This window comes from Arachis stenosperma, chromosome 4, assembly GCF_014773155.1.
Source record: "Arachis stenosperma cultivar V10309 chromosome 4, arast.V10309.gnm1.PFL2, whole genome shotgun sequence".
In the NCBI taxonomy this organism is placed as follows: domain Eukaryota; kingdom Viridiplantae; phylum Streptophyta; class Magnoliopsida; order Fabales; family Fabaceae; genus Arachis; species Arachis stenosperma.
In genome coordinates, this window is record NC_080380.1 from 117,338,081 (window position 1) to 117,363,855 (window position 25,775).

Sequence of the window (25,775 nt, forward strand, 5' to 3'; positions counted from 1 at the left end):
AAACTGAAAAATCTGGACTTAGCAGCTTTTTGGTGCTGCTGCATTGTATGCGTACGCATACATTCCATACGCGGACGAAAAGGGCAAAAATGTACGCTCACACATAAGCGTGGTCTGCGCATACGCGTGACCTGAGGTTTTTGCGTACACGAACTCCCTCATATGTGGCCAGTCGTTTCTGCCTGGTGCGCATGTGTACGCGACTTGGTCCAAACGCGCACTCACGCGTACACATGACCTAGTTTTCAGCAAATATGAGTTTTGTATTTTTAAAACCAAATTTCAAACCTCTAAGCTTCTATTGTCACTCTTTTAGCTCTAGATCTTAGTAGTAAATCTAGTAATGAGATGAAGCTATGGAAGAGGAAGTATCTTGATGGTCAAGTAAGGTTGGTAAGTGATGACTTATATATGGAAAATGTGAATACAGAATTATATGTGATGCCATAGCAATGATGAATGGTTGTAAAATGATTATGAATGACTGTGAATGAATCTGATGATTGAGACTTCATTCATGATGTGAATGTGTAAGTTTCTCTTTGTTGTAAGGTGTGTCGGGCACTATATCCCATGAGTGTGACGGACACTATATCCCAAGAGTGTGGGAGCACCTTATCCTAGAAAGTGTGTCGGGCACTATATCCCATGAGTGTGACGGGAACTATATCCCAAGAGTGTGGGAGCACTTTATCCCAGGAAATGCAACGAGCACTATATCCCAAGAGTGAGGAGGCATAGAGAGATGATATCCGGGTTAACTGCCGGGTGTGTCAGATTCTGGCAAAGTAGCTGACATATGAGCTCACGGCCAGTAAAAAAAACATGCATCGTACGCATCTATTTTTCTTGTTTGAGTTTAAATTATTTGGGATTGTCTTTGTGAAATTACTATACTTAGTTGATATATGATCTTTTTGCTGTACCTGCCTTCTACTTGTGTTTACTTTGTCTGTTTTGTTTGTCTATGAGGTTCTATCGGAGTTTTGGAGGATTGGAGAAAAGGTGATGATTTAGGGGTTAAGTTAGAATTGAGATAAGTTAGAACTCTTTAGATACCTTGCCTTATTTTATGATCTTAAATGTTAGTTTTAAGTTTAAATCTATTGTCAGAAGTTCTATGATTGCCTTCGGCTTTCCCAGGACATTATCTGTTAGATATGTGGGTACTGTTACCATGCTGAGAACCTCTGGTTTTCACCCACGCAGATTTTGTGATTTTCAGATGTAGGACAGGTGACACCTCGCTGAGGCATGCTGGAAGCTTCTAATTAGCGAAGATCCTTATCGTTTGGAGCTCTATTTTGGTTATATGTATTCATTTAGATGCTTAATATCTCCACTGCTTATGTATTTGATGTATTAGCTTTCTCTTAGAGGTTATTTTGGAGAAACAGGCTCTATTACTTCATATGTTGGGTTCTTTTGAATTTCCTATATATGTATATGTTTAGATATACTTATGTGCTCAGGCCAGTTTACCTTGGCGAGCCGAGTCCTGAGTTTTGTTATCTGTATTTTAGAACTCTTAAGATATAATCTTGTTAGCCTGCTCTATCTTGTTTCGTTACGTTATCGCTTCGTAAGCATTGCGCATTTCGTTTTACCGAATTTTGCTTTACCCCTTTTTTCTTCAAAGGCTCCTAGAAAGAAAATGTCCTTACTATATTATATAAATATATTTTCTTTTAGAGGTCGTACCGCCTCGCCACCTCTGTTTTACATCCTAGGTGTAAAATTCTGTGTGGTAGAATGTTATATTGATGGATCATAATAATTAAGTATTAAACTTGCAGGGAATGTGCAAAATGGATCACTATCACAAGAGACACACCTTTCTTATGGAGCACCCGAGGCATCAGCTACAATAGATTGTACCCAAAATACCAATTATTTAATGAAGGAAGATCAAAGTAGGTCCTCCAATTAACTCCTTTAAATTGTATTTTACCCTTAAATTTCATCACCAAAAGGTTAGCATGGTGACCACAAGATACCGTTAATAATGCAGCAACCGATGTCTTTGGCAATATTAGGCTAGACTCTGACTTCGTGGAGCATTATTATGCTCATTTGGAAAGTAAGTACCTTTCTATTTATTAGTACATTAGTTCATTATTTAAATAGGAAAGACTATCCATCTAAAAAAGAATATACTTATAAGAAGACCTAGTTTAGCCAGAGGGGGCACTTGCCCCCACTAGGTTATGAAAAAACAAATGTTAATAATTATACATAAATGAATATATTTGACCTAATTTTTAAATTATCTTTGTCACCACCTTGAATTATAAATTACTATGTTGATAATTATGTTATTTTGTTAAATTTAATATGCAGTTATGTATATCGTATTAAATTTAATTTAGTATCACAATGTAAAATAAACAAAATAATAAGTAGTGATAATGTTCTTTTTAAAATTAGTCAATTAGCTAATGACTATAGTTAATCACTAAACTGATACTTAATTTTTAAAATATAAGTGAAATCTTTAACTTTTTTTTTCCAAAATTTATTGAGAGAAGAAAAAAATTAAGTATATATTAAATAATAGAAAAAAATTATAAGAATCAACTTTAAGTTAACCAATATTAATATTAATTAATTTTTTTAAATTGTAAAATTTCTCATTTTTTAGAGAATTGAGAGTTTAAATTTAAGATAAATAAAATAATTAAAAAAATAATTATATTAGTTGAAAGAAGTTAACCTCTATAGTAAATTTTAATTAATATTCTTTATTTCAACTCTTTTTTTCCTAATGCACATACATAATTTTAGTTTCAAATTATAGATACTTTTTGTGTATCTCAAAATATAAATATATCAATGTTCAACAAAATGTATTTTAATATATTTTTGCCCCGTTCAAAAAATTTGTCAACAGATCAAGACCGTCAACACTCGGTGCACAATGTGGCAGCTTTTCACAAAGAAGGTTTGACGATAGTTTTACTATTTATGCAGATGTAATTAGCATATAATTCACTTATATTGACACATGAAACTTAGATGTGAAATTCATCATCATGTAACATGCCATTTCAAATTTCAGATGCGTGGGATGTAGGTGATCCAATGCACCGTTGTTTGTACTACAATGCATCAATGTGAAAAGGTGAGAGACTATAAAAAAGTAGGAAAAATATTGTACCAAAATTTGGACTATGTTGCATGGATGGTAAAGTAGAACTACCAATACTAAAAATGGTACCACAAACTCTGCAGGACCTATGCAATATGAATAACCTCAAAGCAAGGTACTTCCAAAAAAATATAAAAAAATCGAACTCCATGTTATTCATTTACATCAATGGCTAGAAAAGTCAATCATGCTATCAATAACGGGTCAGTATCACCAACTTTTTCATTGAGTGGTCAAAACTACCATTCCATTGGAAGCTTAATTCCTTCTGACAATAATAGGCCAAGGTTTGCTCAATTGTATATATATGACACTAAGAATGAAGTGCAAAACAAGATAACTGCCATGAGGTAATTCCTATTTAATGTTATAAATCTGCAGTTAAAATAATTTATTATCCACACAGCTTAAAGTGCAATATAATTGTTCATCTCTACGTGTAATACATTATACAACACTGATACGTGAGCATCTTATACCCTTTTTACTAGCATTTTCTAGTTGATTTTAGTTAGATTTTATTTAGTTTTGCTTGATTTTAGTGTAAAAATTCCCTTTGGATGCTACTTTGAGTTGTTTTAGTGTTTTTATGATTTCAGGTAAAATTCGGAGCAATTTGGCAGAGTTTGGAGCTAAAAGGAAGAAATGCTGGCAGCACCCACCCTGGGCACTAAGTGTCTAACTGGTGTTTAGCACCAGTAGGAGACTCAGGCCAGAAACGTGCACTCCCCTTGGGGCATTTAACGTCCATATCTAGCGTTAAACACCAGCAGTAGGCCGAAGTCACCTTCTCTTTGGGCTTTCAAGTGGACTTAGCACTTCTTAATTTTATTTTATTTTGTTTTTATAATTTTTATTTACAAACAATATCTTTTAGGTTTACAATTTATTATTAGGTTAGTATTTAAAGGAAAAGATCACTTGTATTTGAGATCTTCTTTCGTCTGCACTTTTCAGAACCCTGTTTTTTCTGTAAGTCATGACCAACTAAACCTGCTGGTTAAGGTTAGGAGCTCTGTTTATTTCTATAGATTAGAACTATTATTCTTCTATTTTAATTTATGTTTGATTCAATTCTAAGGATTGTTTTCACTCTTAATCTTATGAACTAGGTGGAACAAGAGTATGACCCTTTTCTACATGAGTTCTTGTGATTCTCGAGAGAGTTATCTCGCTTGAACTATAGCTTGAAAAATAATTCCTCTTAAATCGCTAATTGCATGAACTAATTTGGATATGTGACATATAATCCTGTTAGTCTTAAGTAATTAGGATTTTCATGGCGCTAAACTAGTTTTCTGAACTTTACCCTCTAATCGAAATTAAGTGACCACGAGAGTGGCTGTTAATGAAGGTTAGAGGAGGCTAAATCACTAAGAGAATAGGGTTTAGACAATTACAGCTTACCATAGAATGAATCATTTATTGTTAAAATAGCTGGTAAGACATTTTAATCCAAAAAGACAAACATCTCCGAGACCTTAACTGTTTTCTCACTCTGTTTTCATACCAAACTGTTTATTTGCTTTCTTTATTTCCTTGTCTATTGTTTATGCATTTTTACCATCAACAAACCCTTTTTTATTTGCCTGACTAAGTCCAACCAAACAACCATTGCTTGCTTAATCTGACAATCCTTGTGGGATCGACCCGTACTCATTTGAGGTATTATTTGGATGACCCGGTGCACTTGTCGGTTAAGCTGTACGAAATCACTTTTTGCACACCAAACACGTTTGTTCTAATTTCAGCTATATAAAAGCATCAAATATTGTTGACTATCAGATTGTGACTATTCTTAAAGAGATGTTAGATGTGCACAATCCTCTTGCAAAGACCTTTCAATTTGCTAGAGATAGATTTGCAAAAGGCTCAAACCCAAAAATCAAATTGAAGCTAATCAGAAAGCGGGATAAGGATGGAAGAGTATATAACTTACCAACTATGTCTAATGTTGCAATTTTAGTTGTAGGGGACATTGATGACTCAATTATTGAGAGGGATATTATAGTACAATTCATGTCAAACAAGTTGCAAAGGATTGATGTTCTACATCCGTTGTATTTGGCTCTTCAATATCCGTTATTATTCCCTTACGGAGAAGATGGTTTTAGTGTTGGCATCCAGACATCCATTCGTTATGGACTTGATGCTAATAATAAAAGGAATATTATAAGCATGAGGGAGTTTTTTTACATGCCGAATACAAATGTGATGCAATGAATCACCAATACTTTTATAATCATGGAGATTATTTTAGCAATTCTCAGTTGATGCATATACTATGATTAAGGCAGAACGACTTAGCTTCATTAGACACAATCAACCAAAACTAAGGGTTGACAAGTATAATGCACTACATGAGTCTTGGTTCGGGGAGAGGCAAATGCTGTGTCAATTGGGAAGAGGATAATCCTTCCTAGCAGCTTCATTGGAAGACTTAGATACATGTTTAATAACTGTAAAGATTCCTTTTCAATTTGCAAGTATGCGGGTAACCCAAGTTACTTTATCACCATAACATACAACCCTAAATGGGATGAGATTAAGTGTCTTTTGAAAGATACGGGATTCAAAGCGAAGACTGGTGATAAACTACTATTTTATGGTTTATCTTGTACTAAATTGAGTGGATTTTATCAATTCTTCATACACTTATTCATACAAAATGCATGGTTTTACAATTCCTTCCTAATTTTGTTCCATGATTGAAAACTTACTTCCTAAGCCTTTAAATTGTTAATTTTTAATTCTCTTTTATTACCATTCGATACCGTGATGTATTTGTCAAGTGTTTTCAGGTTTACAGGGCATGAATGGCTTAAAGGATGAAGAGAAAGCATGTCAAAGTGGAAAGAACACAAGAAACTGAAGAGGTTACAAGCGAGCAGCGACATGCACGCATGGCTGACGTGTGCACGCGCATTGGCTCATTTCACAGCGACGCGTACGCTTGGCCGACGCGTACGCGTGATAAGCGTAAATGACCAGCGACGCGTACGCGTGGCTGACGCGTACACGTGACAGAGCGTCACGTGCTGCACTATCAGAACTCGCTGAGGGCGATTTCTGGGCTGTTTTGGACCTAGTTTCAAGCTCAAAAACACAGACTAGAGGTAGGGGTGTAGCTGGGACTGAGGAGACACTTCACTTTACTTTTGACTTTAGTTTTGTTTTTAGTTTTTGAAGTTTTAGAGAGAGAAAAACACTACTTCTCCTAGGGTTCTTAGTACTTTCTTAGTTCTGCTTTTGGATTGGATTTGGAGAGAGCTGCTACTACCCTCGATTAAAGTCTTCGTCGTTATAGTTTGCCTTTCTATCACTCTACTCATTTGTTTTCCATTAGTTATTGGTACTCACGTTTGTATTTTGTCAGTTTTGAATTTATTAATGCAAAGAACTATTTTTATATTTAATTCCATTACTTGTTGAATCTCTTTTAATTAATTATTAGTACTAAATTTAATTTTATTAATTTATTTTAATTGCCATGTCTTATATCTACTCCCTTAATATGTTTGTGAAAATGACATTCATGTTAATGGAGTAGAGCTCCCAACTTGGCTCTGGAGTTGATTAATTGTAATCCTTGAGTTAGAATACTCAAGTATTAATCTGTAATTGGAAATTGCTGGCTAACTCAATTTTCACTAACTCTAATCCCTCTCTGAGAGTGATTAGGACTTGTGAATCTGAGCTAGTGTCACTTACTTGACTTTTCTTTATTAGTTAGAGGATAACTAAGTGGGAGCAACAACCTTTTACTATTATACTTGAAAAAATCAACAAGGATAGAAACTTTGATTAATCTTCTCCTAGCCAAGGCCTTTTATTTCAAATTTATAAAACCTTTTGTCATTTTTATTGCTTTAATTTCTCACCATTTATTTTTCCATTCTCCACTTCAAAAATTCCTCAGAAAATTCCTGACCAATAAATCGCACATAGTGTCAACTCTTTGAGAAACAACCTGAGAATTCTACTCCTAGTTATTTGATCTTAATTGTGATACAAATTAAATTGAGAGTGAGAATTTTGTCAGTTAAGACTGTGCTTGCAACACCATTTTAGAAAACAACTTTTAGAAACTCTTATATCGGCATTTTTTCACCCATCAATTTTTGGCGCCGTTGCCAGGGAGTTGCAACAGTGTGCTAATTTATTTGTTGGTGTAAATATTTTTATATTTACATAATTGTATCTTTTATTTTATTTTATTTGTGTTCTTTCTGTTTATCAGTAGTTTTTATTATTTAATTTTCTTGAGATATTTTATTACCATGAGCTATATGTTTCTTTCATTGAATGACGCGTTCGTTACCAGATCCGAGCTTAGCCGCATTTGATCCTGAGATTGAAAAAACTATTTCACATATTAGGTGAGCTCGGCGTCGGTTAGCCTCTGAGGGTGGTGAAGGGGTTTCTACCAATTCACCAGTCTTATCTGAGGTTAAATCTGAAGCGTCATTTAAGGAAGAAACTAGTTCCTCTCCTGTTAATTTTATTGACACATCTTCTATTGATTTAAGTGCAGATACTTTGGCAGAGCCTAGACGGATTACTCTCAAGGAAGCGGGAGCTCCGGATTTTACACTACAATCATATCGAGTGCGTCATCCGAATCTGACTGCAGATTTTGAACTGAAGACCGCACTGATCAATCTGCTGCCTAAGTTCCATGGCTTACCTGCTCAAGAGCCTATCAAGCACCTTAGGGATTTTCAAACAGCTTGCTCAACTACTAGGCGGCATGGTGTTGATGAGACTGCCGTCTGGCTATACGCCTTCCCATTTTCTCTGGAGGAAAAGGCTAAGGAGTGGTTCTACACTCAACTGGAAGTTGTTGTTACTAATTGGGACTCGCTCAGAAGGGAGTTCCTGGACAATTTCTTTCCAGCAGAAGTTATAGATAGATTGAGGAAGGAGATTTCCTGTGTCATTCTAGGAGAATCAGAGACTCTTTACGAGTACTAGGAACGCTTCAGGAATCTCCTAGACTCATGTTCCCACCACAAGATTGACCAGTTGGTGTTGATTAGCTATTTCTGCCAAGGCATGAAGCCTCAAGAGAAGACCCTATTAGATGTTGCGAGTAATGGCTCTCTGACGAAGTACAAGACGGTGACAGAAGCGTGGCAACTGATCACCGATCTAGTTGAGTCTACCCGCAATGCAAGGCAAAGGACTAATCATCCCAAGGCTATTGCAGAAGTTTCTTCCAGTAGTGAGACTGCTGCTCTCACCAAGACTCTGGGAGAGATGACCAATATACTCAAGCAGCTCCAGCTGAATCAACAACAACCTCCTCCTCCTCCACAGCAGCAATGTCAACAGTTAGTCCCTCAAAGAGTTTATGGAATTTGTGCTTGCTACTCTCACTACACTGATGAGTGTCCATAACTCCAAGAAGACAACACCTTGGAAGCCACCAATGCCTATTACAACTGTCCGAATCAAGGGAACTATCAAGGTTGGTAGTTACAATCAAGGTTGGTGATGAGCGGATAATTTATACGCTTTTTGGCATTATTTTTAGGTAGTTTTTAGTAAGTTCAAGCTACTTTTAGGGATGTTTTCATTAGTTTTTATGTTAAATTTACATTTCTGGACTTTACTATGAGTTTGTGTATTTTTCTGTGATTTCAGGTAAATTCTGGCTGAAATTGAGGGACTTGAGCAAAACTCTGTTAGGAGGCTGACAAAGGACTGCTGATGCTGTTGGAATCTGACTTCCCTGCACTCGAAATGGATTTTCTGGAGCTACAGAACTCCAAATGGCGCGCTCTCAATGGCGTTGGAAAGTAGACATCCAGAGCTTTCCAGCAATATATAATAGTCCATACTTTATTTGAGAATTGACGATGTAAACTGGCGCTCAACGCCAGTTCCATGCTGCTGTCTGGAGTAAAACGCCAGAAACACGTCACGACCCGGAGTTGAACTCCCAAAACACGTTACAACTTGGCGTTCAACTCCAAAAGAAGCCTCAGCTTGTGGATAGATCAAGCTCAGCCCAAACACACACCAAGTGGGCTCCGGAAGTGGATTTATGCATCAATTACTTACCTTTGTAAATCCTAGTAGCTAGTTTAGTATAAATAAAACATTTTACTATTGTATTCAGCGTCTTTTGACCACGTTACATCTTTGGTCTCGGTTTTGTTTTATCCTTCATCTTAGGAGGCCATTGATCACATTTTGGGGGCTGGCCATTCGGCCATGCCTGAACCTTTCACTTATGTATTTTCAATGGTAGAGTTTCTACACACCATAGATTAAGGGTGTGGAGCTCTGCTGTACCTCAAGTTTCAATATAATTACTATTATTTTCTATTCAATTCTCTTTATTCCTATTCTAAGATATTCGTTGCACTTCAACTTGATGAATGTGATGATCCGTGACACTCATCATCATTCTCACCTATGAACGCGCGTGATTGACAACCACTTCCGTTCTACCTTAGGCCGGGCGCATATCTCTTGGATTCCTTAACCAGAATCTTCGTGGTATAAGCTAGAATTGATGGCGGCATTCATGGGAATCCGGAAAGTCTAACCTTGTCTGTGGTATTCCGAGTAGGATTCCGGGATTGAATGACTGTGACGAGCTTCAAACTCCTGAAGGCTGGGCGTTAGTGACAGACGCAAAAGAATCAAGGGATTCTATTCCAACCTGATTGAGAACCGACAGATGATTAGCCGTGCTGTGACAGAGCATAGGACCATTTTCACTGAGAGGATGGGATGTAGCCATTGACAACGGTGATGCCCTACATACAGCTTGCCATGGAAAGGAGTAAGAAGGATTGGATGAATGTAATAAGAAAGTAGAGATTCAAGAGGAGCACAGCATCTCCATACGCCTATATGAAATTCCCACTATTGATTTACATAAGTATTTCTATCCTATTTTATTTTCTGTTTATTATTAATTTTCGAACTTATCATAAACCAACTTAATCCGCCTAACTGAGATTTACAAGGTGACCATAGCTTGCTTCATACCAACAACCTCCGTGGGATCGACCCTTACTCACGTAAGGTATTACTTGGACGACCCAGTGCACTTGCTGGTTAGTTGAATGGAGTTGTGATCACACGTGCCATTACCAGGGATTATTAAGATCCCAATTCATCATACCATGATCTCTTTGGGGTATTTTTGATAGAGCCAATATTTAAACTTCATACAAGTACAAAGAGATCAACTTTGAGGATCACAATTTCGTCCATCAAGTTTTTGGCGCCGTTGCCGGGGATTGTTCGAGTATGGACACCTGACGGTTCATCTTGTTGCTCAGATTAGATAATTTTCTTTTCAAAAATCTTTTTCAAAATTGTTCTTTTCTTTTTTTCATTTTTCCAAACTTTATTTTCGAAAAAATTAATAAAAATACAAAAAAATCATAAAATTATAAAAATAAAAAATATTTTGTGTTTCTTGTTTGAGTCTTGAGTCAATTTTTAAGTTTGGTGTCAATTGCATGTTTTAAAAATTTTACTTGCATTTTTCAAAAATTTCATACATTCATAATGTTCTTCATGATCTTCAAGTTGTTCTTGACAAGTCTTCTTGTTTGATCTTGATGATTTCTTGTTTTGTGTTGTTTGTTGTTTTTCATATGCATTTTTCGTTTGTTAGAGTCCATGCATTAAAAATTTCTAAGTTTGGTGTCTTGCATGTTTTCCTTGCATCAAAAATTTTTCAAAATTATGTTCTTGATGTTCATCATGATCTTCAAAGTCTTCTTGGTGTTCATCTTGACATTCATACTGTTCTTGCATGCATCTTGTATTTTGATCCAAAATTTGCATGTTTTGGGTCATGTTTGTGTTTTTCTCTCTCATAATTAAAAATTCAAAAATCAAAAAATATCTTTTCCTTATTTTTCTCATAATTTTCGAAAATTTGAGTTGACTTAGTCAAAAATTTTTAAAATTAGTTATTTCTTACAAGTCAAGTCAAATTTTCAAAAATTTAAAAATCTTATCTTTTCAAAATCTTTTTCTTATCTTTATATCATATTTTCGAAAATTAGCTAACAATTAATGTGATTGATTCAAAAATTTGAAGTTTGTTACTTTCTTGTTAAGAAATGTTCAATCTTTAAATTCTAGAATCATATCTTGTAGTTACTTGTTAGTTAAGTAATTATTTTTAATTTTAAAAATTAAATCTTTTTCAAACATATCTTTTTATCACATCTTTTTATCTTATCTTTTATCATATCTTCTTCAAAAATTTTTTTTTCAAAATTTGATTTCAAAATATCTTATCTAACTTCTTATCTTCTAATCTTTTCAAATTTGATTTTAATATCTTTTTCAACTAACTATTTGACTTTTTTGTTTCTTATCTTTTTCAAAACCACCTAACTACTTTTCCCTCTCTAATTTTCGAAAATACCTCTCTCTTTTTCAAAAATTCTTTTTAATTGTTTTAAATTTTAATTTTAATCATATCTTATCTTTAATTTTCAAAATTACTAACTCCTTTTCAAAAATTAATTTTCGAATTCTCCCTCTCTTTTCTTATTCTATTTAATTATTTATTTACTAACACTTCTCTTCACCTCTCTTCATCTAAAAATCCGAACCCATTCTTCTTCACTCTTCCCCCCTTTCTTCTTCTACTAACATAAAGGAATCTCTATACTGTGACATAGAGGATTCCTCTTCTTTTCTTGTTTTCTTCTCTTTCATATGAGCGGGAACAAGGAAAAAGGCACTCTTGTTGAAATTGATCCTGAACCTGAAAGGACTCTGAAGAGGAAACTAAGAGAAGCTAAACAATCCAGAAACAACCTTTCAGAAATTTTTGAACAAGAGAAGGAGATGGCAGCCGAACCCAACAACAATAATGCAAGGAGAATGCTTGGTGACTTCACAAAACCAACGTCCAAATTTGATGGAAGAAGCATCTCCATTCCTGCCATTGGAGCCAACAATTTTGAGCTTAAACCTCAACTAGTTGCTTTAATGCAACAGAACTACAAGTTTTATGGACTTTCATCTGAAGATCCTTACCAGTTTTTAACTGAGTTCTTGCAGATTTGTGAGACTGTTAAGATTAATGGAGTAGATCCTGAAGTCTACAGGCTCATGCTTTTCCCTTTTGCTGTAAGAGACAGAGCTAGAATATGGTTGGATTCACAACCTAAGGATAGCCTGGACTCCTGGGATAAGCTGGTCACGGCTTTCTTGGATAAATTCTTTCCTCCTCAAAAGCTGAGCAAGCTTAGAGTGGATGTTTAAACCTTCAAGCAAAAAGATGGTGAATCCCTCTATGAAGCTTGGGAAAGATACAAGCAGTTGACCAAAAGGTGTCCATCTGACATGTTTTCAGAATGGACCATATTAGATATATTCTATTATGGTTTATCTGAGTTTTTGAAAATGTCATTTTGCAGGTAGATCCATTCACCTAAAGAAAACACTTGCAGAAGCTCAAGAACTCATTGACATGGTTGCAAATAACCAATTCATGTAAACTTCTGAGAGGAATTCCGTGAATAATGGGACACCTCAGAGGAAGGGAGTTCTTGAAATTGATGCTCTGAATACCATATTGGCTCAGAACAAAGTGTTGACTCAGCAAGTTAACATGATTTCTCAAAGTCTGAATGGATGGAAAAATGCATCCAACAGTACTAAAGAGGCAGCTTCTGAAGAAGCTTATGATCCTGAGAACCCTGCAATAGCAGAGGTAAATTACATGGGTGAACCTTATGGAAACACCTATAATTCATCATGGAGAAATAATCCAAATTTCTCATGGAATTGAAGGATCAACAGAAGCCTCAACAAGGCTTTAACAATGGTGGACGCAATAGGCTGAGCAATAGCAAGCCTTTTCCATCATCTTCTCAGCAACAGACAGAGAATTCTGAACAAAGCACTTCTAATTTAGCCAATCTAGTCTCTGATCTGTCAAAAGCCACTTTCAGTTTCATGAGTGAAACAAGATCCTCCATCAGAAATCTGGAGGCACAAGTGGGCCAGCTGAGTAAGAAAGTCATTGAAACTCCTCCCAGTATTCTCCCAAGCAATACAGAAGAGAATCCAAAAGGAGAGTGCAAAGCCATTGATGTAATCAATATGGCCGAATGCACAAGGGAGGAGGAGGACGAAAATCCTAGTGAGGAAGACCTCCTGGGACGTCTCTCAAGCAAGAGGGAGTTTCCTATTAAGGATCCAAAGGAATCTGAGGCTCATATAGAGACCATAGAGATTTTATTAAATCTCCTTCTGCCATTCATGAGCTCTGAAGACTATTTTTCCTCTGAAGAGGATGAAGATATGACTAGAGAGCAAGTTGCTTAATATTTAGAAGCTATCATGAAGCTGAATGCCAAGTTGTTTGGTAATGAGACTTGGGAAAGTGAACCTTCCTTGCTCATTAATGAACTAGATACCTGGATTCAGCAAATTTTACCTCAAAAGAGACAAGATCCTGGCAAGTTCTTAATACCTTGTACCATAGGCACCACGACCTTTGAAAAAGCTCTATGTGATTTGGGGTTAGGGATAAATCTTATGCCACTCTCTGTAATGGAGAAGCTGGGGATCATTGAGGTACAACCTGCCTTGTTCTCATTACAATTGGCAGACAAGTCATTAAGACAAGCTTATGGAGTAGTAGAGGACGTGTTAGTAAAGGTTGAAGGCCTTTACATCCCTGCTGATTTCATAATCTTAGACACTAGGAAGGAAGAGGATGAGTGCATCATCCTTGGAAGACCTTTCCTAGCCACAGCAGGAGTTGTGATAGATGTCAACAGAGGTGAATTATTCCTTCAATTGAATGGGGACTACCTTGTGTTTAAGGCACATGGCCATCCCTCTGTGACAAAAGAGAGTGAGCACAAAGAGCTTCTCTCAGTTCAGAGTCAAGAAGAGCCCCCACAGTCAAACTCTAAGTTTGGTGTTGGGAGGCCACAACCAAACACTAAGTTTGGTGTTAAGACCCCATATCCAAACTCTAAGTTTGGTGTTAGGACTATACAACATTGACCTGATCACCTTTGTGGCTCCATGGGAGCCCACTGTCAAGCTATTGACATTAAAGAAGCGCTTGTTGGGAGTCAACCCAATTTTTATCTAATTTAATTTTTATTTTTATTTTTATTTTATGTTTTATTAGGTACATGATCATGAGGAGTCACGAAAAAATCATAAAAATTAAAAACAGAATCAAAAACAGCAGAAAAAAATTCGCACCCTAGAGAAAGGACAGACTGGTGTTCAACGCCAGTAAGGAGCATCTGGCTGGTGTTCAATGCCAGAACAGAGCATGAATCTGGCGCTGAACACCAAAAACAAGCAACATTCTGGCGTTTGAATGCCAGGAATGTGCCTTGAGGAAAGCTGGCGCTGAACGCCTGTAACAAGCATGGAACTGGCGTTCAACGCCAGAAACATGCTACCCATGGGCGTTGAACGCCCAGAGTTTGCATCATCTTGGCGTTTAAACGCCAGAATGGTGTGCAAAGGCATTCTACATGCCTAATTGGTGCAGGGATGTAAATCCTTGACACCTCAGGATCTGTGGACCCCACAGGATCATCTCAGGATCTGTGGACCCCACAGGATCCCCACCTAACATATTCCCACCTTACCTCCTAATCCTATAACACTCTTTCCCATATCACACTTCCCAACAACTTCAATCTCTCTTCCCAATTACCCCCTTCACCACTCACATCCATCCACTCTTCCCCAAAAACCCCACCTACCTTCAAAATTCAAAAACACTTTCCCACCCAAACCCACCCTAAATGACCGAAACTACACCCTCTCCCTTCCCTATATATACCCTTCCATTCTACTTCATTTTCACAAAACACAAACCCCCTTTTCTACACCTTGGCCGAAACACCATCTCTCACTCTCCTCCATATTTTCTTCTTCTTCTTCTCTTCTTTCTTCTCTTGCTCGAGGGCGAGCAATATTTTAAGTTTGGTGTGGTAAAAGTATAAGCTTTTTGTTTTTCCATTACCATCAATGGCACCTAAGGCCGGAGAATCCTCTAGAAAAGGAAAAGGGAAGACAAAAGCTTTCACCTCCGAGTCATGGGAGATGGAAAGATTCATCTCCAAAAGCCATCAAGACCACTTCTATGATGTTGTGGCAAAGAAGAAGGTGATCCCTGAGGTCCCTTTCAAGCTCAAGAAAAATGAGTATCCGGAGATCCGACATGAAATCCGAAGAAGAGGTTGGGAAGTCCTAACCAACCCCATGGAACAAGTCGGAATCTTAATGGTTCAAGAATTCTATGCCAATGCATGGATCACTAGGAACCATGATCAAAGTATGAACCCGAGTCCAAAGAATTATCTCACAATGGTTCGGGGGAAATACTTAGATTTTAGTCCGAAAAATGTGAGGTTGGCGTTCCACTTGTCCATGATGCAAGGAGATGAACGCCCCTACACTAGAAGGGTCAACTTTAATCAAAGGTTGGACCAAGTCCTTATGGACATATGTGTGGAAGGAGCTCAATGGAAAAGAGACTCCAAAGGCAAGCCAGTTCAACTAAGAAGACTAGACCTCAAGCCTGTGGCTAGAGGATGGTTGGAGTTCATTCAACGCTCCATCATTCCCACTAGCAACCGATCTGAAGTTACTGTGGATCGGGCCATCATGATTCATAGCATCATGATTGAAGAGGAAGTAGAAGTTCATGAAGTCATCTCCAATGAAATCTACAAAATAGCCGAAAAGCCCTCCACCATGGCAAGGCTAGCTTTTTCTCACCTTATTTGCCATCTATGTTACTCAGCTGGAGTTATCATAGAAGGAGACATCCCCATTGAAGAGGATAAGCCCATCACCAAGAAGAGGATGGAGCAAGCAAGAGAGACCCTCCATGGATCTCAAGATATGCATGAGGAAGCTCATCATCAAGAAATCCCTGAGATGCCTCAAGGGATGCACTTTCCTCCCAACAACTATTGGGAATAACTCAACACTTCCTTAGAAGATTTGAGCTACAATGTGGTACAATTAAGGGTGGAACATCATGAGCACTCCATCATTCTCCATGAAATAAGAGAAGATCAAAGAGCAATGAGGGAGGAGCAACAAAGGCAAGGAAGGGACATAGAAGAGCTTAAGGACATTGTTGGTTTTTCAAGAAGAAGACACCACTAAGGTGGATTCATTCCTTGTTCTTATTTCTTTCTGCTTTTCGGTTTTTATGTTGTGTTCAATTATGTTTTGTGTCTCTACTTCATGATCATTAGTAGTTAGTAACTATGTCTTAAAGTTATGAATAATTCCATTAATCATTCACCTCTCTTAAAATGAAAAATGTTTTAATTCAAAAGAACAAGAAGTACATGAATTTCGAATTTATCCTTGAATTTAGTTTAATTATATTGATGTGGTGACAATACTTTTTGTTTTCTGAATGAATGCTTGAACAGTGCATATTTTTGATCTTGTTGTTTATGAATGTTAAAACTGTTGGCTCTTGAAAGAATGATGAACAAAGAGAAATGTTATTGATAATCTGAAAAATCATGGAATTGATTCTTGATGCAAGAAAAAGCAGTGAAAAACAAAAGCTTGCGAAAAAAAAATGGCGAAAAAAAAATGGCGAAAAAAAAGAGAGAAAGAAAAAGAAAAAGCAAGCAGAAAAAGCCAATAGCCCTTAAAACCAAAAGGCAAGGGTAAAAAGGATCCAAGGCTTTGAGCATCAATGTAAGCGGCTAAATCAAGCTGTCCCTAACCATGTGCTTGTGTCATGAAGGTCCAAGTGAAAAGCTTGAGACTGAGTGGTTAAAGTCGTGATCCAAAGCAAAAAGAGTGTGCTTAAGAGCTCTGGACACCTCTAACTGGGGACTCTAGCAAAGCTGAGTCACAATCTGAAAAAGTTCACCCAGTCATGTGTCTGTGGCATTTATGTATCCGGTGGTAATACTGGAAAACAAAATGCTTAGAGTCACGGCCAAGACTCATAAGTAGCTGTGTTCAAGAATCAACATACTTAACTAGGAAAGTCAATAACACTATCCGAAATTCTAAGTTCATAGAGAAGCCAATCATTCTGAACTTCAAAGGAAAAAGTGAGATGCCAAAACTGTTCAGAAGCAAAAAGCTACAAGTCCCGCTCATCTAATTAGAATTAATATTCATTAATATTTTGGAATTTCTAGTATATTCTCTTCTTTTTATCCTATTTGATTTTCAGTTGCTTGGGGACAAGCAACAATTTAAGTTTGGTGTTGTGATGAGCAGATAATTTATACACTTTTTGGCATTATTTTTAGGTAGTTTTTAGTAAGTTCAAGCTACTTTTAGGGATGTTTTCATTAGTTTTTATGTTAAATTCATATTTCTGGACTTTACTATGAGTTTGTGTGTTTTTCTGTGATTTCAGGTAAATTCTGGCTGAAATTGAGGGACTTGAGCAAAACTCTAATAGGAGGCTGACAAAGGACTGCTGATGCTGTTGGAATCTGACTTACCTCTGTAAACCCTAGTAGCTAGTTTAGTATAAATAGAACATTTTACTATTGTATTCAGCGTCTTTTGACCACGTTACATCTTTGGTCTCAGTTTTGTTTTATCCTTCATCTTAGGAGGCCATTGATCATGTTTTGGGGGCTGGCCATTCGGCCATGCCTGAACCTTTCACTTATGTATTTTCAACGGTGGAGTTTCTACACACCATAGATTAAGGGTGTGGAGCTCTACTGTACCTCAAGTTTCAATATAATTACTATTATTTTCTATTCAATTCTCTTTATTCCTATTCTAAGATATTCGTTGCACTTCAACTTGATGAATGTGATGATCCGTGACACTCATCATCATTCTCATCTATGAACGCGCGTGATTGACAACCACTTCCGTTCTACCTTAGGCCGGGCGCATATCTCTTGGATTCCTTAACCATAATCTTCGTGGTATAAGCTAGAATTGATGGCGGCATTCATGGGAATCCGGAAAGTCTAACCTTGTCTGTGGTATTCCGAGTAGGATTCCGGGATTGAATGACTGTGACGAGCTTCAAACTCCTGAAGGCTGGGCGTTAGTGACAGACGCAAAAGAATCAAGGGATTCTATTCCAACCTGATTGAGAACCGACAGATGATTAGCCGTGCTGTGACAAAGCATAGGACCATTTTCACTGAGAGGATGGGATGTAGCCATTGACAACGGTGATGTCCTACATACAGCTTGCCATGGAAAGGAGTAAGAAGGATTGGATGAATGTAATAAGAAAGTAGAGATTCAAGAGGAGCACAGCATCTCCATACGCCTATCTAAAATTCCCACTATTGATTTACATAAGTATTTCTATCCTATTTTATTTTCTGTTTATTATTAATTTTCGAACTTATCATAAACCAACTTAATCCGCCTAACTAAGATTTACAAGGTGACCATAGCTTGCTTCATACCAACAATCTCCGTGGGATCGACCCTTACTCACGTAAGATATTACTTGGATGACCCAGTGCACTTGCTGGTTAGTTGAACGGAGTTATGATCACACGTGCCATTACCAGGGATTATTAAGATCCCAATTCATCATACCATGATCTCTTTGGGGTATTTTTGATAGAGCCAATATTTAAACTTCATACAAGTACAAAGAGACCAACTTTGAGGATCACAATTTTGTCCACCAGTTGGCAAGATAATCCCAACCAAGGATGGAGAGATAATTCTAACCAAGGATGGAGGGACAACTACAACCAAGGAGGCAGAGACAACAGTGGAAATTAAAGGTGGAATAACAATAACTATCAACAGAACTGGTATCCACAAAACCCTCCATACCGAGCACCTCACCAAAGGCAAGCCCAAGCACCTCAATTCAACCAATCACAAGCCCCTCAAATTACCTACCCTCCTTCTTCCTCCAACCAAGATGAAATACTCCGTTCTATCCTTCAAGGACAAAAAGAGCTTCAGAATTCACTTACCTCTAGCCTTACCGGTCTTACCTCCACTCTACAAGCTCTCATATTACGAATGAAACCACCCTCTACCCCCAACAATCAACCTTTAAGCTCTAGGACACTTCCCTCTCAACCTTTACCCAACCCCAAGGGTGGAATCAATACCATCACTTTGAGGTCCGGAACTACATTGCAAGAGAGGAGTCCCGAGGAGCCAGCTCAAGAGAAGACATTCATGTTGAAGACATTGTTGAGGTAGAAGATGTTGAAGAAGAGGATGAGGTACAAAATGTGGGTGAAGAAGAAGTTGCTCAACCAAGAAGTAGAGTACCTAAGGAAGATGATGTTGTGAGAAAAGCCATTCCCATTCCTTTTCCACACCTTGCTAGGAGGACTAAGAAGCAAGTGGAGCTAGATCCCAAGATGGTGGAGATCTTCAAAAAGGTTGAGGTAACCATTCTCCTTTTTTATGCTATTTGCCAAATGCCTAAATATGCTAAGTTTCTAAAAGATTTATGCATGAATAAGGATAAGATACATGATTTAGAAACTATTTCTTTGGGTAGCTCAATTTCTGCTCTTATGGGTGCTATACCGAAGAAATATGGTGATCCCGGTCCATGCATAGTTACTTGTACTATAGGGGGTGTTCAATTTGTTGACTGTATGTGTGATTTAGGTGCATGTCTTAGTATTATGCCATTATCTGTATATGATGCTCTGAGGCTCCCATCCTTAAAAAGGTCGGTAGCACGTTTTGTTTTGGCAGATAAGAGCATAATCTCGGTGGTTGGCATTGCGGAAGACGTCCTGGTGAGCATTAAGGGGCTGGCGTTTCTTATTGACTTCTACATCCTAGAGATGCCCCCTAGTGACTCAGGAAGACCTTCATTCATCTTGCTTGGAAGGCCATTTTTGAAGACTTCGCAGTTTAAACTAGATGCCTTCTCAGGTACCTATTCTTTTGAGATAGATGGAATAGTAGTGAGCTTCAACCTTGATGAAGCTATGAAGCACCCACTGGAAGACCAATCCATCTTTTAGTATGGCATTATTAATGAGACTGTGGCTGAAGTTCACCAAGAGACAGTAGAAGCGAAGAACATGGAGCAAGGTGCAAGTGTAGGGAAGCACTCCGAGGATACTGAAGACACCTTGCTACCTTCGATGGCTCCGAATGATCAACTGCCAAGCCATGAGATGAAAATAGAGTTGAAACCCCTTCCACCTCACCTCAAGTATGCCTATCTTGAGGATAATCAGAAGCTCCCGGTCATAATTGTAAAAGAACTTACTTTCTAATAAGAGGAGCGTTTGCTTAGTGTGCTTAGAAGACACAAGAAAGCTATTGGGTGGATTTTGGTGGACATAGTAGGTATAAGCCATCAAGTCTGTGAGCACCAGATTTTTCTAGAGGAGGGAGCAAGGCCTATCCATCAACCTCAAAGGCGGTTGAACCCCACCATTTTGGAAGTTGTCAAGAAGGAAGTGACCCGACTACTTGAAACTAACATCATCTATCCTATCTCGGATAGTGAATGGGGTTAGCCCAGTGCAGGTGGTTCCGAAGAAGTCTGGTGTCACAACAGTGAAGAATGAGCATGGGGAACTTATGGCTACTAGAGTGCAGAATTCCTAGAGAGTGTGTATTGACTATAAGCGCTTGAACCAGGCCACTCGCAAGGATCACTACCCATTGCCTTTCATCGATCAAATGCTTGATCGCTTGTCAGGTAAATCCCACTACTATTTTCTAGATGGTTATACTGGATATTTTCAAATCCATATTGCTCCAGAAGATCAGGAAAAAACAACTTTTACATGCCTCTTTAGAACGTATGCATATAAACGAATGCCTTTTGGCTTATGTAATGCACCGGCTATGTTTCAAAGGTGCATGATGAATATTTTCTCAGATCTTCTTGAGAATTGTATGGAAGTTTTTATGGATGACTTTAGTGTTTATGGTGATTCGTTTAACCTTCGTTTGGATAGTTTAGCTAGAGTATTAAAAGGATGTACTAGTTCAAACCTTGTACTTAATTTTGAAAAATGTCATTTTATGGTAAAACAAGGTATTGTTCTAGGCCATGTTGTTTCTAATACTGGTATATCTATTGATCCTACAGAGGTAGATGTTATTTCTGGTTTACCTTACCCCTCTTTAGTAAGGTTGTACTGCCTTTGTTCCGACTGCTGCAGAAGGATGTAGAGTTCTAGTTGAGTGAAGATTGCATGGAGGCATTTGACAAGATGAAGATTGCCTTGACCCAAGCTCCTATTGTAAGAGGGCCCGACTGGAGTAGGCCATTCGAGATCATGTGTGACGCATCAAACTATGCAGTAGGAGCGGCGCTGGCTTAGCGCGAAGGTAAGGATCCATATATTATTGTTTATGCTTCTAAAACTCTAGATGGTGCACAGTCTAATTGTACTACCACTGAAAAATAATTGTTAGCTATTGTTTTTACTCTGGATAAATTCTGAGCTTATTTACTTGGAACTAAGGTGGTAGTATATTCAGACCATGCAGCCTTAAATTATTTATTAGCTAAGAAAGAGTCAAAACCAAGGTTAATCCGTTGGATATTGTTACTGCAAGAATTTGACTTAGAAATCAAAGATAGGAGTGGTTCTGAGAATTTAGTGGCGGACCACTTGAGTCGCCTAGAACATATTAAAAGTGAGTCCACTTCTATCAATGATGCATTTCTATTAGATAGCTTGCAAGCAATATCTGGGGTGGTTCCTTGGTATGCACCTATAGCTAATTATTTGGTTAGTCATACATTTCCTCCTAATTTTACTAAGCATCAAAAGGACAAGCTTAAAAGCGAGTCCAAGTATTACATATGGGATGACCCATATTTGTAGAGATGTGGTGCAGAACAAATAATTAGAAGGTGTGTGACACAATCCGAAATCCAATCAATTTTGGATGCCTACCACTCTTCTGAGAGTGGTGAACACTTTGGCCCTCAAAGAACTACTGAAAAAATTTTAGACTGCGAATTTTGGTGGTCCACACTTTTTAAGGATGCTAAAATTTTCTGTGACTCTTGCCACCAATTCCAAAGGTTTGGAAATACTTCCAAGAGGGATGAGATGCCCCAACAACTTATGTTGTTTTGTGAAATTTTTTATATTTGGGGTATTGACTTCATGGGTCCATTTCCAAACTCGAATGGTTTCTTGTACATTTTGTTAGTTGTTGATTATGTTTCTAAATGGGTGGAAGAAATTCCTACTCATACTGATGATGCTAACGTCATTGTTTCTTTTGTTAGGAATAATATTATTTGTCGCTTTGGGTCACCACGAGCAATCGTGAGTGATCAAGGCTCTCATTTTTGTAACAGAAGAATGACAGGTTTACTGAAGAAACAAGGAATCATTCACAAGGTGGCAGCGGCTTACCATCCTCAGACCAATGGACAAGCCGAGGTGTCCAATAGGGAGATCAAGCGCATACTAGAGAAGATTGTGAAGCCTCATGGTGCACGAAATTGTGATCATCAATGGCGCCATCAACATGGTACGCTCAATTGCAATCTCAACTCTTTATCACAACTTCGCACAACTAACCAGCAAGTGCACTGGGTCGTCCAAGTAATAAACCTTACGCGAGTAAGGGTCGATCCCACGGAGATTGTTGGTATGAAGCAAGCTATGGTCACCTTGTAAATCTCAGTCAGGCAGATTCAAATGGTTATGGATGATATATGAATAAAACATAAAATAAAGATACTTATGTATTTCATTGGTGAGAATTTTAGATAAGCGAATGGAGATGCTTTGTCCCTTCCGTCTCTCTGCTTTCCTACTGTCTTCATCCAATCCTTCTTACTCCTTTCCATGGCAAGCTGTATGTTGGGCATCACTGTTGTCAGTGGCTACAATCCCGTCCTCTCAGTGAAAATGTTCAACGCACCCTGTCACGGCATGACTAATCATCTGTCGGTTCTCAATCAGGTTGGAATAGAATCCATTGATTCTTTTGCGTCTGTCACTAACACCCATCCTTCAGGAGTTTGAAGCTCGTCACAGTCATTCAATCATTGAATCCTACTCAGAATACCACAGACAAGGTTTAGACCTTCCGGATTCTCTTGAATGCCGCCATCAATTCTAGCTTATACCACGAAGATTCCGATTAAGGAATCCAAGAGATAAACATTCAAGCCTTGTTTGCTTGTAGAACGGGAGTGGTTGTCAGGCACGCGTTCGTAAGTGAGAATGATGATGAGCGTTACATAATCATCACATTCATCAAGTTCTTGAGTGCGAATGAATATCTTGGAATAAGAATAAGCCGAATTGAATAGAAGAACAATAGTAATTGCATTAATACTCGAGGTACAGCAGAGCTCCACACCTTAATCTATGGTGTGTAGAAACTCCACCGTTGAAAATACATAAGAACAAGGTCTAGGCATGGCCGAATGGCCAGCCTCCCAATACATGATCAAAAGACTCAAAATGATCAAGGATCAAAAGATTCAAAGATCTAAAGATGAAAAATACAATAGCAAAAGGTCCTATATGTAGAGAACAAGTAGCCTAGGGTTTACAGAAATGAGTAAATGACATAAAAATCCACTTCCGGGCCCACTTGGTGTGTGCTTGGGCTGAGCATTGAAGCATTTTCGTGTAGAGACTTCTCTTGGAGTTAAACGCCAGCTTTTGTGCCAGTTTGGGCGTTTAACTCCCATTCTTGTGCCAGTTCCGGCGTTTAACGCCGGGCAGTTTTGAGCTGATTTGGAACGCCAGTTTGGGCCATCAAATCTCGGACAAAGTATGAACTATTATACATTGCTGGAAAGACCAGGATGTCTACTTTCCAACGCCGTTGAGAGCGCGCCAATTGGGCTTCTGTAGCTCCAGAAAATCTACTTCGAGTGCAGGGAGGTCAGAATCCAACAGCATCTGCAGTCCTTTTTCAGTCTCTGAATAAGATTTTTGCTCAAGTCCCTCAATTTCAGCCAGAAAATACCTGAAATCACAGAAAAACACACAAACTCATAGTAAAGTCCAGAAAAATGAATTTTAACTAAAAACTAATAAAAATATAATAAAAACTAACTAAAACATACTAAAAACATACTAAAAACAATGCCAAAAAGCATATAAATTATCCGCTCATCACCTCATCGGAAGGATTGGAGTGCTAGACTTGCAGATGCGCTTTGGGCTTATCTGACTGCGTACAAGACACCCATCGGCATGAGTCCATTCCGCCTAGTATACGGAAAGGCTTGTCACCTTCCAGTAGAGGTGGAACACAAAGCTTACTGGGCTGTGAAGGAATGCAACTCAGGATTGAGAGGAGCCGGAATTGAAAGGAAGCTGCAACTACTGGAATTGGAGTGCCTCTGACTGGAGGCGTATGAGAACTCAAGGCTCTACAAGGAAAAGGTGAAGGCGGTGCATGACAAGAACATCAAGAAAAGAGAGTTTAGAGATGGGGATTTAGTCCTCCTATATAACTCAAGGTTGAGAATAATGCCAGGTAAGTTGAGATCAAGGTGGGAAGGACCCTATAGGGTGGAAAAGGCTGAGCCATATGGGGTCTTCCACCTGAGTCACCCTTCAAGCTCCACCTTCTTCAAAGTCCATGGTCACCGGTTGAAGCTATATCATGGTGAGAAGATGAAGAGTAACAAGGAGTTGGAGATATTCCTCTTGAAGGATCCAGCACAAGAAGATGATTGAGCTTATGGACTGTCCAACTTAAGGATGTTAAAGAAAAGTGCTAGGTAGGAGGCAACCCACCATGGTATGATCTTCCCTTTTTATTAGTTTCATTTTATTTATATTAGTGTTAATTTCCAGTTCTGCATGTTTACGTTTAATTTTCTATATTTTTATATTAAAAAAAGGGGCATATGACGCGCAAGCGTCTATGACGCGTACGCGTCATCCATACGTGCGAAAAAGTGAAAAATGTCCCGAGAGTTACGCTGAAAGCGTGCAGGAAGGATGCCTTGCGCACAAGCCAACCCACACATACGCGTGGGCGATGCGTGTGCATCACCTGCAATTTTGGCCATTCACGCATAAGCTCAGCGACGTGTACGCGTGGGCTGAAAATCGGCATAAATGAGAGATTTGGCCCGAGAGTTGCGCAGCCTTGGTGCTGGTAACGTGCGTCTAGCACGACCAGTGGTCACACGTACATGTGACCGATGCTTACGCGTTACCTGGACTTTTGCCCACCCACGCGTACGCGTGGGCGACGCGTGCGCGTCATACGCGCCGCATCACTAAACCCAACGTGCCGCCCTTATTCTGTTTCCTTTCACTATTCTTTTCTCTTTCAAATCCTAATTCTCCTTCTTTCTTCTTCCCTCTTTCATTCTTCTTCTTCCTACTTTTTCCTTCTTTCTTCCTCCCTTCTCTCACCACCACCAGAGACCCCCAACTCCGACAGCTACAATTTTCTTTCCTTTTTCTTCCTCCATTCCTACCCTAATTCTCTCATTCTTACTCGCATTTACTCCCCTATTTCTAACTTCTCTTTAAGGTTTCTCTTTCTTCCCTTCTACTCTTTCAGTATTCTACAAATTATTCCATTTGATTATTTTATTTATTTTTAATTTTATATAAGCTTTGTTATTTTTAATTCCTTTTTCACTCTTTTATCTTGCATTTTTATATTGGTGTTGTGGTGCACGGAATTGTGATCTCAATGGCGCCAACAACTTGGTACGTAC

General features: G+C 38.3%; 1 protein-coding gene and 1 non-coding gene across 2 annotated transcripts; one reads left to right on the forward strand and one right to left on the reverse strand.

Annotated features, from left to right (window-relative positions):
- The first annotated feature begins 8,203 nt into the window (after positions 1-8,203).
- Positions 8,204-20,106, forward strand: LOC130975366 (uncharacterized). The gene is made up of 2 exons (XM_057900174.1): positions 8,204-8,481; positions 19,260-20,106. Exons 1-2 carry the CDS (start codon positions 8,204-8,206, stop codon positions 20,104-20,106), a joined length of 1,125 nt encoding a protein of 374 aa, XP_057756157.1.
- On the reverse strand, positions 12,383-12,486 carry LOC130978815 (small nucleolar RNA R71). Its single transcript, XR_009086428.1, has one exon. It is a non-coding gene; the product is annotated as a small nucleolar RNA R71 (small nucleolar RNA).
- Positions 20,107-25,775: the final 5,669 nt, after the last annotated feature.